Source organism: Chlorella variabilis (assembly GCF_000147415.1).
Source record: "Chlorella variabilis unplaced genomic scaffold CHLNCscaffold_1, whole genome shotgun sequence".
Taxonomy (NCBI): Eukaryota; Viridiplantae; Chlorophyta; class Trebouxiophyceae; order Chlorellales; family Chlorellaceae; genus Chlorella; species Chlorella variabilis.
The window spans coordinates 2,521,786-2,534,723 of NW_005435087.1; the positions used below are offsets into that span (position 1 = coordinate 2,521,786).

The window sequence follows — 12,938 nt, forward strand, 5'->3', positions numbered from 1 at the left end:
TCAAGCCTGCTGGCCTCCTGTTGGGCCGCGTGCCGCGCGCACCTGCCGCCGCAGCGCCTCGACCGCCGCATCCCCCGCATCTGACCCCAGCCTGCTCAGGTCACGCTGCGCAGCTGCCGTCTTGCCCTGCGCCAGGCAGGCGGGGGCAGCAGCGGAAGCGGCGGCGCTGGATGCGCACCTGCACCACCCCATCGATGCACACACGAGCAGGCAGGGGTCGGGGCAGGCCTGGAGCAGCCAGCCGCGTGGCGGATGCAGCGCCCCACCTGCTTGTGCAGGGCCAGCGCTCGGCGGTACAGGGCCTTGCTGTTGGAGCCATCCAGCTGCAGGGCCGCGGTGCAGGCGGCCTCTGCAGCCGCCAGGCAGCGTGCCGCCTCTGCACCACGCGGGCCGGCCGGTCAGCGCGGGCAGCCGCACATGCCAGCAGCAGCAGCAGCAGCAGCAGCAGCTGGAGCGTGAGCTGCTCTCCAGGAAGTAAAATAAAACAGTTGGTGGCGCAGCGAGCATTTGGGGCTACGCGGCACGCAGCCAACACACCGACCTGCGGGCTCGGCCTCCGCCTGCCTGACCAGCGTCAGTCCGAGGTTGTTCAGCAGGTCTGTCAGCAGCTGGCGCTGGCCCGCGCTGCCGCCGGCGGGCCCTGCAGCCAGCACAGCCTGCAGCGTCTCCACCCCCTGCTGGTACCGCTGCACCGCCGCGCCGTACCTGCGCTGCTTGAACAGCGCATTGCCCGCCTCCTTGTGCTGCGTGGCGGCTGCCTGGGCGGCACCTCCCTGTCCAGCGCTGCCACCAGCTACCTCTCCCTCTCCCGTGTCCAGGCCCTTCATTCGTGCCGTCAGGCTGCAGGCAGGCAAAGGTGCCAGCGGATCAGCCTGAATACACTAAAAGGATGGCAACCCATGCAGCATGCGTGCACAGAGCTTCCCCGCGCAACCCTGCCCTGCTCTGCCCAACCCCTCACATCGCTCCCACACGCATACTGTACCTGGGGAGCTGGCCAATCAGCGCCGCCCCCTGGTCCCCCTCTGCCACAAAGTCCGAGAAGGCAGGCACCACAAAGGAGGCCTCCCAGTCTGAGGGCAGCTCCAGCAGCGAGGCCTGCCAGCTGCGGCAGGCAAGGGGGCAGCAAGGGATGGAGGACTAGCACCTGGGGCCGCTGCTGCCGCTGCTGCCGTTGCCCATTGCGATGCAAGCAGGAAGCAAGGGTCCCCTCCTTGAACACACATGGCATCCCCAGCATGGCCTGCCAGGTGGGAACTCATGCTGCGCCGGTGCAGCTGCCTCGGCGCGGCGCCCACCCACCGAGGCACGCGCAGGGAGGCGGCGTTCCGGGCCAGCAGGAAGCGCAGGAGGCGCAGCTCGTCGGGGGTGCAGTTGATGGTGTTGGACGGGCCGCGCGCGCCGACCACACTGCGCATGATCTTGGAGAACCTGCGGCGCGCAGCAGCGGCCGCCGAGGCAGCGCATCAATGACACCGTTAGGGTGGTCAACGGAAGGGGCAAGGCGGCCTACACCTTGGGCCCCACCTGCACGCGGCAGGCAGGCGGATGCATCCAGCCAGCCGAGCCAACAGCCAACAGCCAAGCCACGCTGGCAGGAGGAGGCACCCACCTGCGGACAGGCTCCTGCTGCGACCTCTCAGTTGGGTACATGCGCTCTGCGGCGGCGTGGTCCACATAAGATACGTGCAGCAGGGGGCGGCCGTCGGGCAGGCGCCGCACGCCGCCGTGCACCACCAAGAAGAGGGCAGCCTCATTGGGGTCACGGGCCGCGGTGCTGTGCAGCATGTGCATCACTGCGCCCTGCGCCAAAGGTGGCGCGCCCCACCAAAACGACATGGGAAGGGGAACAGAGTGATGAGCGACTGCCGCGGCTGCAGGCCGCGCCCGCGCCGTGGCTGCAGAGCGCGGCTGCAGCGCCCGCGCAGCCTGGCAGCGGATGGCTGCATGTCAGGGCCCCGGCCCACCTCCCCAGCCTGTCGCTCACCTCGTAAGTGCGCACAAACAGCGCCTGCAGGCTCTCCTTCACGTCGTACATCACGTGCAGGCCGCCGCCGCCCAGCGTCACGCCCTGGGTCTTGGCACCCATCTCCTGCGGCGGCAGAGTGTTTTTTGTTGTGTAATGTGCGGTGGTGTGTGGTGTGGTGGTGCGCTGGGGTGCCGGATAGAAGGGCAGCGCAGGGCAAGATGAACTCAGAGCAAGAGGCTGCCGGAGGCAGCAGCGTCCAGCACAAGGAGCAGCATGCCGATGTGGCGGCCGCAGGGAGACATGTCTGCCGCCAGCCGCAGTCGCCGACAGCCACAGCATGTTGGCAGATGGGCGGGCAGGCCAGGAAGGCGCGCACTCACCGCATGCGAGAACATGCAGCTCATGAAGCAAGACAGGGCGCTGGATGCGTCTTTGCCTCGGCCCCAGGCAGGCAGGCCGTCGACGTCCAGCTTTGGCAGCCAGGCGCGGTCGCGCAGCCACAGCGGGTGCTTGCCCAGGGTGGCGGCGATGGTGCGGGCACTGCGGGCATGTGCAGCTGGGTGTGTATCTGATGCATTCCAAGCGCTCAGCAGCATGAGATCGTGTTGAGTAAAGCTTGGCCAGCAAGGAGCCACAATTGAACAAAGGGCAGCTGCCTGCCTACCTGCGCCGCACTTTGATGCTGGCAGTGAGGCTGTCCACCGGCCACGGGAGGGAGATGCAAGCCCGCAGCCCGGCAGGCTGTGCCAACGTCAGCTGCAGGAGGAGCACGCTAGGGCGAGTCAGGTGCACAGCAGCAAACCGAAGTCTGCTCCGATAGAAGGTTGGTGCCAAGTGCTGGTGCCAGGAGGTCAGGAGCAGCTTGCCTGAAAGCTGTGGCAGGATCCCCCGCCGGGGGTGCCGCCTGGGAACTCCAGCTGCAGGCCACTGCTGCTGACGGTACCGCCCAGCTTCTCCTCCACCACAAGCTCAACCTCGAATCGGTCGGCATGCTCTGCCAGCTTGCGCAGCGCCAGCCCTCTGCTCAGCTCCACACCCCCGCCATGGACCGCCTCGCGGGCCCCTTCGACGCTCCCTGCTGCTACCACGGGCTCGCCGCCGGCCTGCTGCAGCAGGCGTCGCAGGCCGGCCGCCAGCGCTGCTGGTGGCGACACGGTGTAGGGCGTAATGGCGAAGCTTGCCAGCGGCACGGGCCCGGCTGTCAGCTTTGCCCCCCCTGCCGAGTCAAAGATGGTCAGGAGGGATCCCTCCACGCCCAGCCCATGGTCGGGCGGCAGCAGGAAGGAGAGCTGCAGGCAGCAAGAGGCAGGAGGGGCTCGAGGAAGCAGGATGCCTGGTCCCGCCAGGGACGGCAAGGCTGTTTGGTCGGGTGGGACAGAAGAACGCCAATGCGCGGCAACAAGCCGCTACTCGCCTCGGCGGTTTCCACATCGAAGCCCAGCACATCCAGCAAATGCGAGCCCTGCTGGCTGCCGGCGGCCGCACGCTGCGCCGTCGCCAGCAGGTGCTGGATGGTGGGGCGGGACGGCAGGCTGACCAGGTGCACGCCGAGCAGCGGGGTCCTGCCCTCACGAGCCAGCTCCTTGTACGCAGCCGACAGCGGCACCCTGCCTGACACCAGCAGCGGCGGGGCCTGCCCCGGCTGCTGCAGCGCCCAGCAGCACAGCGCGCGGAGCTGGAGGGTGAACACCTCATCCAGCGAGCAGGCCGCAGCCAGGCTGGCTGCCAGCTGGCGCCACGCCGGCTGCTGCTGCGGCGCTCCACCTGCAACATGCATGGCGTGCCATCTTTAACACCTGCATCATCGCTAGCAGTCAGCCTGCCGGCCGCTGCCGCATGCAAAGATTCGCCCTGCAGCCAGCTCACCTGGCGGCAGCAGCGGCTGCACCCTGCGCGCAGCGCCGGCCACCAGGTGCAGCAGCGTGAGCAGGCTGCCGAAGCGCAGGCCAGAGCGGTCGAGAGGGATGTTGCTTTGCCTGGTGCACAGGTCGCCCCAGGCCACCAGGGCGGCGCTGATGCCGTCGCTGCCTGCAAGGACGACACGGGGTGGCTGCCTGGGAGCTGAGCTCCTTCCCACACCATGGGAGGCAGGATCTTGACAAAGGCCTAACAGCAGACCGCAACAGATGTCAGGGCAAGCAAAGCGGGCATGGGTGGAGCGCCCACCGGTTGCTGTGGGCTGCGCGGCGGGCTCGATGCCTGCCGGCATCCACTCCAGCACATCCTGCACATCGGTCTGGCCGTATGAGGTCATGGGGTTGTGGGGCAGAGCCAGGCCGTACTGCAAACGGGATGGGCAGGGAGCACAGCTTAGCTTGCTTGCCAGCCGCTGGCGGCGCTGGCCGCTGGCGTGCGCTCATGGCGCCAAGCAGAAAGATGCTCCAGGCGATTGTTAACTGCCAGCAGGGGCATCACCAACATAAACACCAAACCGCTGCACACTCGACAGCAGGAAAGCAGGAAGTCAGCAGTGGCAGCAGCTCACCAGAGGGTCATTCATGAGGCGCAGCCCCAGCAGGGTGGGGAAGAGCTGGGGGTCGGCCCCACAGGCCAGGCGCACGTATTCGTGCAGCGTGCGGGCGCCGGTGGACCACAGCATGTGGCCGGTGAAGAGCCTGCGGTGCAGATGCCAGGGCAGGGCGGCCTGTCCGCATGGCGGTATGTAGCAACGCTCACATACAGCCCGGCGGGCAATCAAAATGACGTGCATGGGCGTTTGCAGGCCTCCCTCCTGGCGCCAGCCAGGGCCCCAGGGGGCACAAGCAGCCACTGCAACCTCACCTGGCGTGCTGCGTCCTGCGCAGGAGGGGCCCCGCGAGAGACAGCACGTTCAGCAGGCCCACATGGTCTGGCAGGTTGGAGGTGTCGACCACATCAAACCCGCTGCTGCCCGGCGCGCTGCCGCTCGGTAGCGATCGCACCCCTGTCACCTGCTGCTGCCCCTCCTCCTCCTCCTGCTGCTGCTGCTGGGCGCGCAGGCGGGAGCATAGCGCCAGGGCATTGCAGCAGGAGAAGTGCACCTCCACCTGGCGGCTGGCGCGGCAGGCTTGGTAGCCCTGGAGCAGCGCTTGCAGGTCCGACAGGCAGGCCTGCAGGCAGGGGCGGCTGGTTGCTAGGCGTCTGCATCCGGGGCCAAGCTGGCAGCTAAGCACGCGGCCTGGGACCAAGCAGAGGTGACTGTAGGGCTCCCCGCAAGCGGCCGGACCTCCAGCCCCAATGCCCTACCCAGACTGCCGACCGCCAATCACCCGCCCGCCACCCACCTCTGTCACCTCCCTGGGCTGGCCGGCAGCGCCGATCGCTGCGTGCTTGGCTGGGTCCAGCGGGATGAAGCTGCGGAACGGGCAGCTGCTGTAGTGCAGCTGCCAGCGGCGCGTGCCGGGCGCCAGCAGCGTGGGGTTGACGCCCCAGGCGCCGCCGCCGCCGCGGGTGGTGCCGACCGCTGTGCGGTAGATGCTGCCCGCATCCAGAAACTCTGCAAACTCCTCCAGCAGCGCCTGCAAACCCCAGGCCCAGGCAGGGAGGCGCGGGATTGAGGGGCTGGTCTGGCAGGCAGGCAGGCAGGCAGGCTGAGGCTGGGAGGCAGTCGGGCACCGGGAGGCAGGCCGGGCAGGCGAGGCGGGGCCTACCTCGCTCAGGACATGCTCCTTCACGCTCCCGCGGCCCTCAAAGGGAAACGGCAGCAGGCCGACGAGCAGGGCGCCGGCAAACATGCGGTGCGCTCCTGCCAGCTCCGCCGCCGTGCCGATGGGCCGGTCGACGCGCTGCGAGATGCGGGCCATCTGCAACCGCCGCCGCTCCTCCAGCACCGCTGCCACCGGCGGCGCCGGCTGCAGCCAGCCGCGCATCACCCGCTCGATGCGCCGTGCCTCGCCCGCGTCCCCAAATCGCTGCGTCCAGCTGCCGCGCTGCGCCAGCAGGTGCCGCACGGCGGCCGCCAGCCGCTCGGCGTGCTCGCCTGGCAGCTGAAGGCAGTAGGCCACACCCCAGAAGAAGTCCAGGTCCTCCGGCACGCCGGGATCGATGCTGTCCGCCTGCGCCGCACGACAGACAGGGAGCGGAGCACCCAAACAGCGCTCACCATGTGAGGCAGCCAGCGGGGGTGCCAGCACAAGGCTGCGGTTCGTGCACGCCAGCGCGAGCGTGTCATTTTCAGGGCACCGTCCGGCCGAGCGGGCCCAGCCAGCTCACCAGGTGCAGCAGCAGGATGCCCCGTGCCACGTTGAGCGGGCCAATGTCGTTGAGGTGGAAAGTCAGCCGCCGGCACTTGGTGGCGGGCTGGGCAGCGCAGGCGGCGGCCGTGGCCAGCACATGCCGCACGTCGCCAAAGCCCAGGAGCAGAAGCTGTGGAGTGGAGGTGCAGGGAAAGTATGGGAGTGTGCAGCTGCGCACATCCCTTATCAGTGCAGCAGGCGCTGCGGCGACGGGCGCTTGCTGCACCCGTCAGCGTAGTGGGTGCAGCCCTCACCTTGCAGGCCTGCTGCTGGTTATCGCGGAACAGGCTGGTGTGCTTGGTGTTCCCAAAGGCATAAATGAAGGCGGCGTGCTCAAGTAGCACCCGCCGCTGTGGGGTGGGCACCCAGTGCGACGCGATCCCGCCCGGCATCGCCATCAGGGGCCCTGTGTAGCCCTATCACAGCATCCCCAGCACTGCGGAACATGAAAAAAACAGCACCAAATCGTCACTGGACCTAGATTGCTGAAGGCCTGACTATAGCTGCATAGGTATAGGAGGGGGTTCCGGCCCCGCCGGCACGGCGAGGTGCAGCGGGCGCCCGCCCAGGCCAATTTCCCGGCAGCACAGTGCCTCGTGGCTGTCGCCACATCATTTCAGGTCCCAATGCCACCACCGAGAACCATGCAGGACGGTATGGGCCGAGAAGCACAGGCAGCGCGAGCGTTGGCAGGGCTCACTGGGTGATGCACAGCTCACGCAGCGTTCAGGAGTAGCCTGATGGATGATCGCAATCGTCCGATGGGCTTAAACGAGCCCCTCAAACCCCACCGTGCTCCCCGTGCTGGCTGTGCTGTGTGCTGCGCCGCGCTGAATGGCGGCGCCAAGGCTGCAGGGATAGAAGTCCACTTACCTACCAGGCAGCATGCTGGCACTTACTGCAGGCCCCAGAGCCGCTGCTTCTGCGCTCTGCGGCCGGCGGCCGAGGGTGCGCCCGCCGCCGCGCGGCACCTGGGCACCCCAGCGCATGCGGGCCGGCGGCGAGCAGCCTGAAAGGTGAGTGTGAGGGCACCCCTTGAAGGCTCAAATGTTCGCCACTCGAGTCCAAAGAATCCGCCAGGGCCCCGGGGCGGCTTCCCGGCGGCCACCCTCTCAGCACCTGGGCCCTCGCAAACTTGTTTTGCTTCCTTTGAAGCGATGCTGACCTGTGGCCTGGATGCCCACCTGCGCAGGCTGGGCAGCGCTGCAGCCGACCTAGAGCCCAGGGAGGGCCAGGGCACGGAGCCGCCGCCGGCCGACGGCGAAGGCCAGGGTGCGCCTTTTGGTTCCTCGTAGCTCAAACGGCTGGCAAGAGTCTGGCCAGTGATCTAACTTGCCATCCGCTCATAACAGCACTCCCACTGCTGCTGTTCGTCCCCCTCCCCTCGCCCCCTGCAGCATTCTCCATGACCGATGTCGCTCACGCCAGTGGCAGCCCCGAGGGCGCTGAAGCCCCGCCCTCCTCTGCTGCCAGCTCCAGTGGCACTGCTCGTGGCGGCAGCGCAGGACGGCAGGGCACAGAGCCGGCGCCCGCCGACGGCGAGGGCCCAGGTGGGCTGCCTGCAGCTGGCAGGGCTGCCGGGGAGCCTGGCATCGCTTTCCCTGTTCATATCCCCATGGCGGCGGTGTGCCTGCTGCCTCCCCTGCAGCCTTCTCCATGTCTGATGTGGCTGCTGGAACTGGCGGCGAGGGTCCCACACCGCGCCAGGGGCGCGCCGCCAGCGCAAGGGGCGGCCTCGTCTCCTTATACCCCCCACAGGACGGCCACTACCATTTCGCCAAGGGCGACGAGGCTGGCCTGGAGTCTGGGGACACGCGGGTGGATGCCAGCTGGACTAGCCTGGAGGAGCCCGAGGCGGTGGAGCGCGTGCCGCCGGGCCTGCACGGCACCCATCACATGGTGGGGGCAGGCCTCCTTCCTGGCAGAAGAGCAGGGGGGAGACCTCAGCCGGGGGTCAGCCCTCGCCTTTGGGGAGCAAGAATCAGTGGCGCGGTAGCTGTATTCTGCTGTTGCGGACTACCCCTGATCAACTTACACCCCGCTGGGCATGCAACTGTTGTCTGTGTGCAGCCCGAGTATGTGGGTGAGCCTGAGGAGGGCGGCTTCAAGGAGCCTGGCCAGGACATCGCCAGCGGTGGGTTGCACATGGCCGTGTGCTGGCCTGGCTGCTGCACCGCCATCGAGCCAGCCTCCCGCCCGCACTCCTTCCTGCCCTGCAATGCGCCGGTGCCTGTGGCTGCATGCAGCGTTGCCGGGACGGCGGGGCGACACGGGGGACTATGGCCTTGATGAGCAGAAGGCGTGAAACTGCGGACGGTGCTGTGCAGATGTAGCCAGCAAAGCCTGTCCCTCCCTTCTGTGCCGCAGCCCTGCCCAGGCGGCAGGACACGGAGGAGTATGGGCTGAACAAGGAGTGAAGCTGTGCTGTGTCATCTACTAGCGGCAGCCTGCGGCCGGGCCATCACCGCATGTGGAGGCTCTGATCTCCCCAAACTTCGTCATTCATGTGATCATTCGGGAGGATACCGTTTCCTTCTGGTCCCTTGCCTGGTTGAGGGTTGAGCAAGCGGGGCAGGGGCAGCATGTGCCAAGCGGCGGCGGCGGCGGCAGCAGCGGCGGGGGCGGCTGGGGGCACAGGGTGCCGCACTCCGGAACAACGCAATGCCCCATTGCACAGCTGTGGGCTGCAGTTGTTGTTCGCCTGGCACTTAGCAAACCAGCCTGGTAGTGCCGCAATCCTCCGGCCGCGGCGATTGCCGCATCTCCACACACGACACGAGAGGCATCCAATTATCTTCTCCACAGCTGTCGACAGGGTAGGATGAAGGCCCTCGCCCTGCTGCTGGCTCTGGCCACAGTGCCGAGAGCCCTGGCTTGTGGGTTCACGTACACGCATAGCGGCGGCCTGGCACCCCACTCGCATGGTCGCCGGCTCCACCAGGCACGTCTGAGCCTTGCGCAGCAGCCTGTGCGCTGCCCTTTGGCATGCGGGCATGCGCACGTCCCCACGCGGGCGGCCCTCTGGCGCTGGCGGGCCGCCATCAGCATCATCATGGTGCTGCGAACAGGGGTTTGAGCGCCCGGAACGAGCGGGAGGGCATGTGCCCGCAGGCTCCGCCGCTGGCGGCAGCGACGATTCTTAGCGCTTGCCCCCGTGCAGTGCTCTAGGCGGCCCAGCAATTGTGATTCGGCACTCCCTCACACCCCTCCCCATCAGCGCACATGGGCCAGCACATGTTGCCACATGATCACTACGTCTGCACCTCCCCTGCCCGCAGGTGCCGTCCAATTTTGTCAGCGGCGACACCCAAAACTTCGAGGCTGACGTTGACGACTTCGAGGACAACTCTTGCGACTGGAATCACGTCGAGGCAGGCAGGGACTGGCCCGCCCTGGACGGCCGCTGCGAGTGGTCGTGCGCAGGCGACAGCCAGAGCCCCATCAACGTCCCCAGCGGTGAGTGCGCCATATCTCTGAGCACCCAGGTTGCCCCCTCTTCTCCTGTACCAGCCACGGACACTCCTTATCGAGCATCCCCACTGGACAGCTAAAACTTCCCGCTTCTCCGCCATGCCGCACAGAGGCGGATGCTGAGCTGGACGACACCCACACGGCAAACCTGGAGTTTGGCACGGCAACCGACATGCGCGTCCTCAACTTGGGCCACGCGGTCAGTCTGATGATCGTGGCGGCAGCCAGCTGGGCAGCCCTGACCATGCCCTCCGCGCAAGGGCCTCGCGCTGCCTGCACCTGCCGCTGCCACCCGCCCAGCCCACCACCTCCAACTGGCGCTCCCTCCATGCCCCCATGGTTACAGTCGGGCACAGGTCCACGAGCACTCGCTTGGCTGTGCCTCCCCTGCAGATCCAAGTGGAGTTTTCTGCCCCCACCAATGGCAACGCCTCGGTGGTGGTTGCTGGCGACTCCATTTACACTCTGTACAACTCCTCTGACCCCAACTCCGACACGGTCACGCGCTTCAGCGTGGAGCCGCTGCAATTCCACTTCCACGGTGCGCGGGAAGGGATGGGTCCCTGGCTGCAGCTGCGCCAGCGCATGCACGGCGGCAGGGCTGACAACCAGCCGCATGAGGCAGGCCTCGGAAGGAGCAGCTGGGCCACGTGGCTGCGTGGTAGCATGTGCAGCAGGCAGCGCCAGTGGAGGGTGGGTGGTCGCCTGCCAGGCTGTCACAGGGCGCTCCCTGCCGTCGTGGCCTGCAGCCACCTCTGAACACATGGTGGACCGGCGCAGCACCCTGCTGGAGCTGCACCTCGTGACCAAGCTGGTGGCCACACCTGGCGCCACACTGCCACAGGAGTGCCCCGAGGGCTCCGATGAGCTCTGCCTGGCCGTCTTTGGCGTGCTGTACGAGTGAGCAACGCCAAGGACTTTACTTGCTTTGCATGTGGCGTGGCCTTGATCCCTCATGGCGGGCACCAGGCAGGGTGGAGTGGCTGTCGTTCCTCCCCTTCTTCAAGTTCACCTCATGTTGGTGCCTGTGTGTGCAGCCTTGAGCCTGGCGCCTACCCCACTACCGGCGACCCCACCGTTCAAAAAATAATCGACAACCTACCCACCTGCAAAGAGGCAGGCCCGGAATGTGTAAAGTAAGTGCGGTGGCAGGTCTTATCCCGAAGGGGCTAAAGCCTGCACAGCCTGCACACATGACGGCTTCTCTTAGGGCACTATGTTGCTGGCTTACGCTTGCTGCTGTGCACCCCGTTCCCTTCCCTCCCTGCCCTCCCCCGCTGCAGGACTGTGCCCGGCTGGGAGCTGGACCTGTCTTCCTTCTTCCCCGACACCACCTACCGTGCCTATACTGGCTCCCTCACCACCCCGCCTTGCTCCGAGGGCGTGATGTGGCATGTGAGGCTGCAACAGGATCTCAGCAGATGTGCTGTGCTGTGTTGTGCTGTGCTGTGCTGCGCTGCGCTGCACTGGGCTGCCTGTGCTGCGCTGCCGGCTTCCTGACTCACCTACCCTGCCCATTACCCCCCATTGCCCCTGCAGGTCTTCCCCAAGGTGCAGGCCGTGCTGTCAGAGCAGCAGGCCATCGATCTGCAGCTGGCACTGTCCACTGCCTCAGTCCACGGCGATCATGTCTCCAACCGCCTGAACAACCGCGTGCTGACGCCCCGCTATGACCGCAACGTGTTTGCCTCCTCATGAGGAGCAGCATGAGGAGCAGACCATTCTACTGCCGCTGCTCTCCTCTCTTCCCAGTGCCAGCCTGAGGCACTGCTATTGGCATGAGTGGCGAGATGCACTCCGTCTGCTTTTGTTCTCGTGAGTTCGTGATCTCTTCAATGACGACTGGCTGCCTATTGCACTACTACACACCTGCTGGGCAGGCTGCAGGATGGGGGGCTGCCGTCAGCGCCAGGTGGCAGTGACAGCCGCGGGACTCCCGCGGCGGGAGTCGTGCCAGTCCTCCCTGTCGCACCAGACAAGATTTACACCAAGCAGCTGAAGCTAGGCACCGGCCTCAGTCTGGCAGCAGTACTACCCAGCCGCATCAGTCTGGCCGCAGTACTGCCCAGACTTTCCAATGCGAAATTGGAGGATAACGCAGCCCCGACAGCCTGCAATCGCGTGCATTGCCTGTTTCGGATCCAAATCCATCGCCTGCAACGATGAAGGCGGCCATCCTGCTCCTGGCGCTTGCGCTGGTGCTGGAGATGGTGCCTATAGCCCTGGCGTGTGCATTCAGCTACACGCATCGGGGCGGCCTGGAGCCACTGAACGGACGCCGGCTTATGGAGGCAAGTCTAGATGGATTTCGCCGAGCGCAGTGCCGGTGGGGGGCCGGCTGCTGCGCCGGCTCCCTGGCATGCACCGAGCCAAAGTTGGCCCCGGACAGCAGCTTGCTGCGGAGCGCTGGTTGCGAGTGGTGTATGTGACCTGCGACGATCGCAGCTGTATCGGGGTGATATTCTTGGTTGTAGTTTTTCCCAAAGGAAAGACCGGGGTGGGGGGACGTGGCCACATGTTGGGGGACACCCACGCGGGGACGTGCCCCCGGTCCCCCCACCCGTATTTCTTGCATCAGTTTTTCTTGGGGCACCGGGGCACCCGGCAGCGCGCCCCCAGGGGCCTTCCTGGCACACTTCCACACCACAACTGCCCGTCTGTTGCCCTGCGCGGCCTCCCGCGGCGCCAGACCTGGGCCTAGCATCAGCAAGGGAGCACCGCGGCGCCCTGGGCGCGCCCCACACGGCCAGGTGCACTGCCGGCTGTCAACAACGGCTGCCCCTGGCCGGCTGCGCCCATGCAGCCTGTTGCCCATGCAGCCTGTTGCCTGTGCTCCTGGCGCCACCCCACGCTCCCCGCTCCCTCTCCCCCCTTGCCTCCCGCCTGCAGCCATGGGCTTAGAGGCGTTTCCGCGGCCCCAGCGCGCCCGCACCCAGCCCAGAAAGATGGTCGAGGCAGCGGACGACTCGGAGATCGATGCCGCAACACACTGGATCCACCAGTCCACTAGCCTGCAGCAGTCGGCGCTGCCGCCCGGTGCCCGCCCGCCGCTCGGCAGCCGCCCTCCGCCCCTCCCCCGCCCCAAGGCGCGGCGCAGCAAGGCCACCCGCGGGCCCAGCAGCTGCAGAAGCAGCCCCTGCAGCAGCCCCAGCCAGCAGCAGGACGACAGCGACTATGAGGACGCCGTCAGCGATGCAGACGCGGAATGGGCAGCGGCTGCGGCAGCGCTGGGCAGGGCACCGCCAGAGGCAGGCGCCGACAGCGGCAGCCACCAGGCTGATTCG

General features: G+C 67.1%; 4 protein-coding genes across 4 annotated transcripts in view; 3 read left to right on the forward strand and 1 right to left on the reverse strand.

Annotated features, from left to right (window-relative positions):
* CHLNCDRAFT_133569 (hypothetical protein) lies at positions 1 to 6,575 on the reverse strand (the record flags this gene model as incomplete). The annotated part of the gene is made up of 19 exons (XM_005852187.1): positions 1 to 126; positions 267 to 376; positions 542 to 840; positions 986 to 1,105; positions 1,303 to 1,431; positions 1,613 to 1,803; positions 1,988 to 2,092; positions 2,350 to 2,509; positions 2,634 to 2,725; positions 2,908 to 3,258; positions 3,399 to 3,733; positions 3,836 to 3,997; positions 4,136 to 4,250; positions 4,455 to 4,584; positions 4,751 to 5,058; positions 5,233 to 5,466; positions 5,599 to 6,003; positions 6,161 to 6,313; positions 6,438 to 6,575. The coding sequence occupies 19 exons, from the start codon at positions 6,573 to 6,575 to the stop codon at positions 1 to 3; spliced, it is 3,663 nt and encodes a 1,220-aa protein (XP_005852249.1).
* Positions 6,576 to 7,340: 765 nt separating this feature from the next.
* On the forward strand, positions 7,341 to 8,600 carry CHLNCDRAFT_133570 (hypothetical protein; the record flags this gene model as incomplete). Its single annotated transcript, XM_005851863.1, has 5 exons — positions 7,341 to 7,455; positions 7,581 to 7,733; positions 7,832 to 8,082; positions 8,254 to 8,317; positions 8,551 to 8,600. 5 exons carry the CDS (start codon positions 7,341 to 7,343, stop codon positions 8,598 to 8,600), a joined length of 633 nt encoding a protein of 210 aa, XP_005851925.1.
* A 385-nt stretch (positions 8,601 to 8,985) lies between these two features.
* Positions 8,986 to 11,505, forward strand: CHLNCDRAFT_59546 (hypothetical protein). Its single transcript, XM_005851864.1, has 8 exons — positions 8,986 to 9,124; positions 9,462 to 9,639; positions 9,765 to 9,853; positions 10,048 to 10,195; positions 10,404 to 10,554; positions 10,692 to 10,790; positions 10,938 to 11,049; positions 11,194 to 11,505. Exons 1-8 carry the CDS (start codon positions 9,005 to 9,007, stop codon positions 11,350 to 11,352), a joined length of 1,056 nt encoding a protein of 351 aa, XP_005851926.1. The 5' UTR covers positions 8,986 to 9,004; the 3' UTR covers positions 11,353 to 11,505.
* A 311-nt stretch (positions 11,506 to 11,816) lies between these two features.
* The window catches only part of CHLNCDRAFT_133572 (expressed protein), a gene marked incomplete at both ends in the record, with an annotated part of 5,794 nt that continues 4,672 nt past the window's right edge, over positions 11,817 to 12,938 (forward strand). Inside the window, 2 exons of the mRNA XM_005851865.1 lie at positions 11,817 to 11,883; positions 12,544 to 12,839. Coding sequence (XP_005851927.1) covers positions 11,817 to 11,883; positions 12,544 to 12,839 — 363 coding nt within the window. The remainder of the gene's footprint in view (positions 11,884 to 12,543; positions 12,840 to 12,938) is intronic.

What these genes read in the sequence shown, in the direction of transcription:
- CHLNCDRAFT_59546 (XM_005851864.1), top strand. Translation starts at nt 9,005, where the DNA reads ATGAAGGCCCTCGCCCTGCTGCTGGCTCTGGCCACAGTGCCGAGAGCC. An exon ending in ATGGTCGCCGGCTCCACCAG is followed by an intron (nt 9,125 to 9,461) that starts GCACGTCTGAGC and finishes CCCTGCCCGCAG; the next exon opens with GTGCCGTCCAATTTTGTCAG. An exon ending in GCAGGCCCGGAATGTGTAAA is followed by an intron (nt 10,791 to 10,937) that starts GTAAGTGCGGTG and finishes CCCCCGCTGCAG; the next exon opens with GACTGTGCCCGGCTGGGAGC.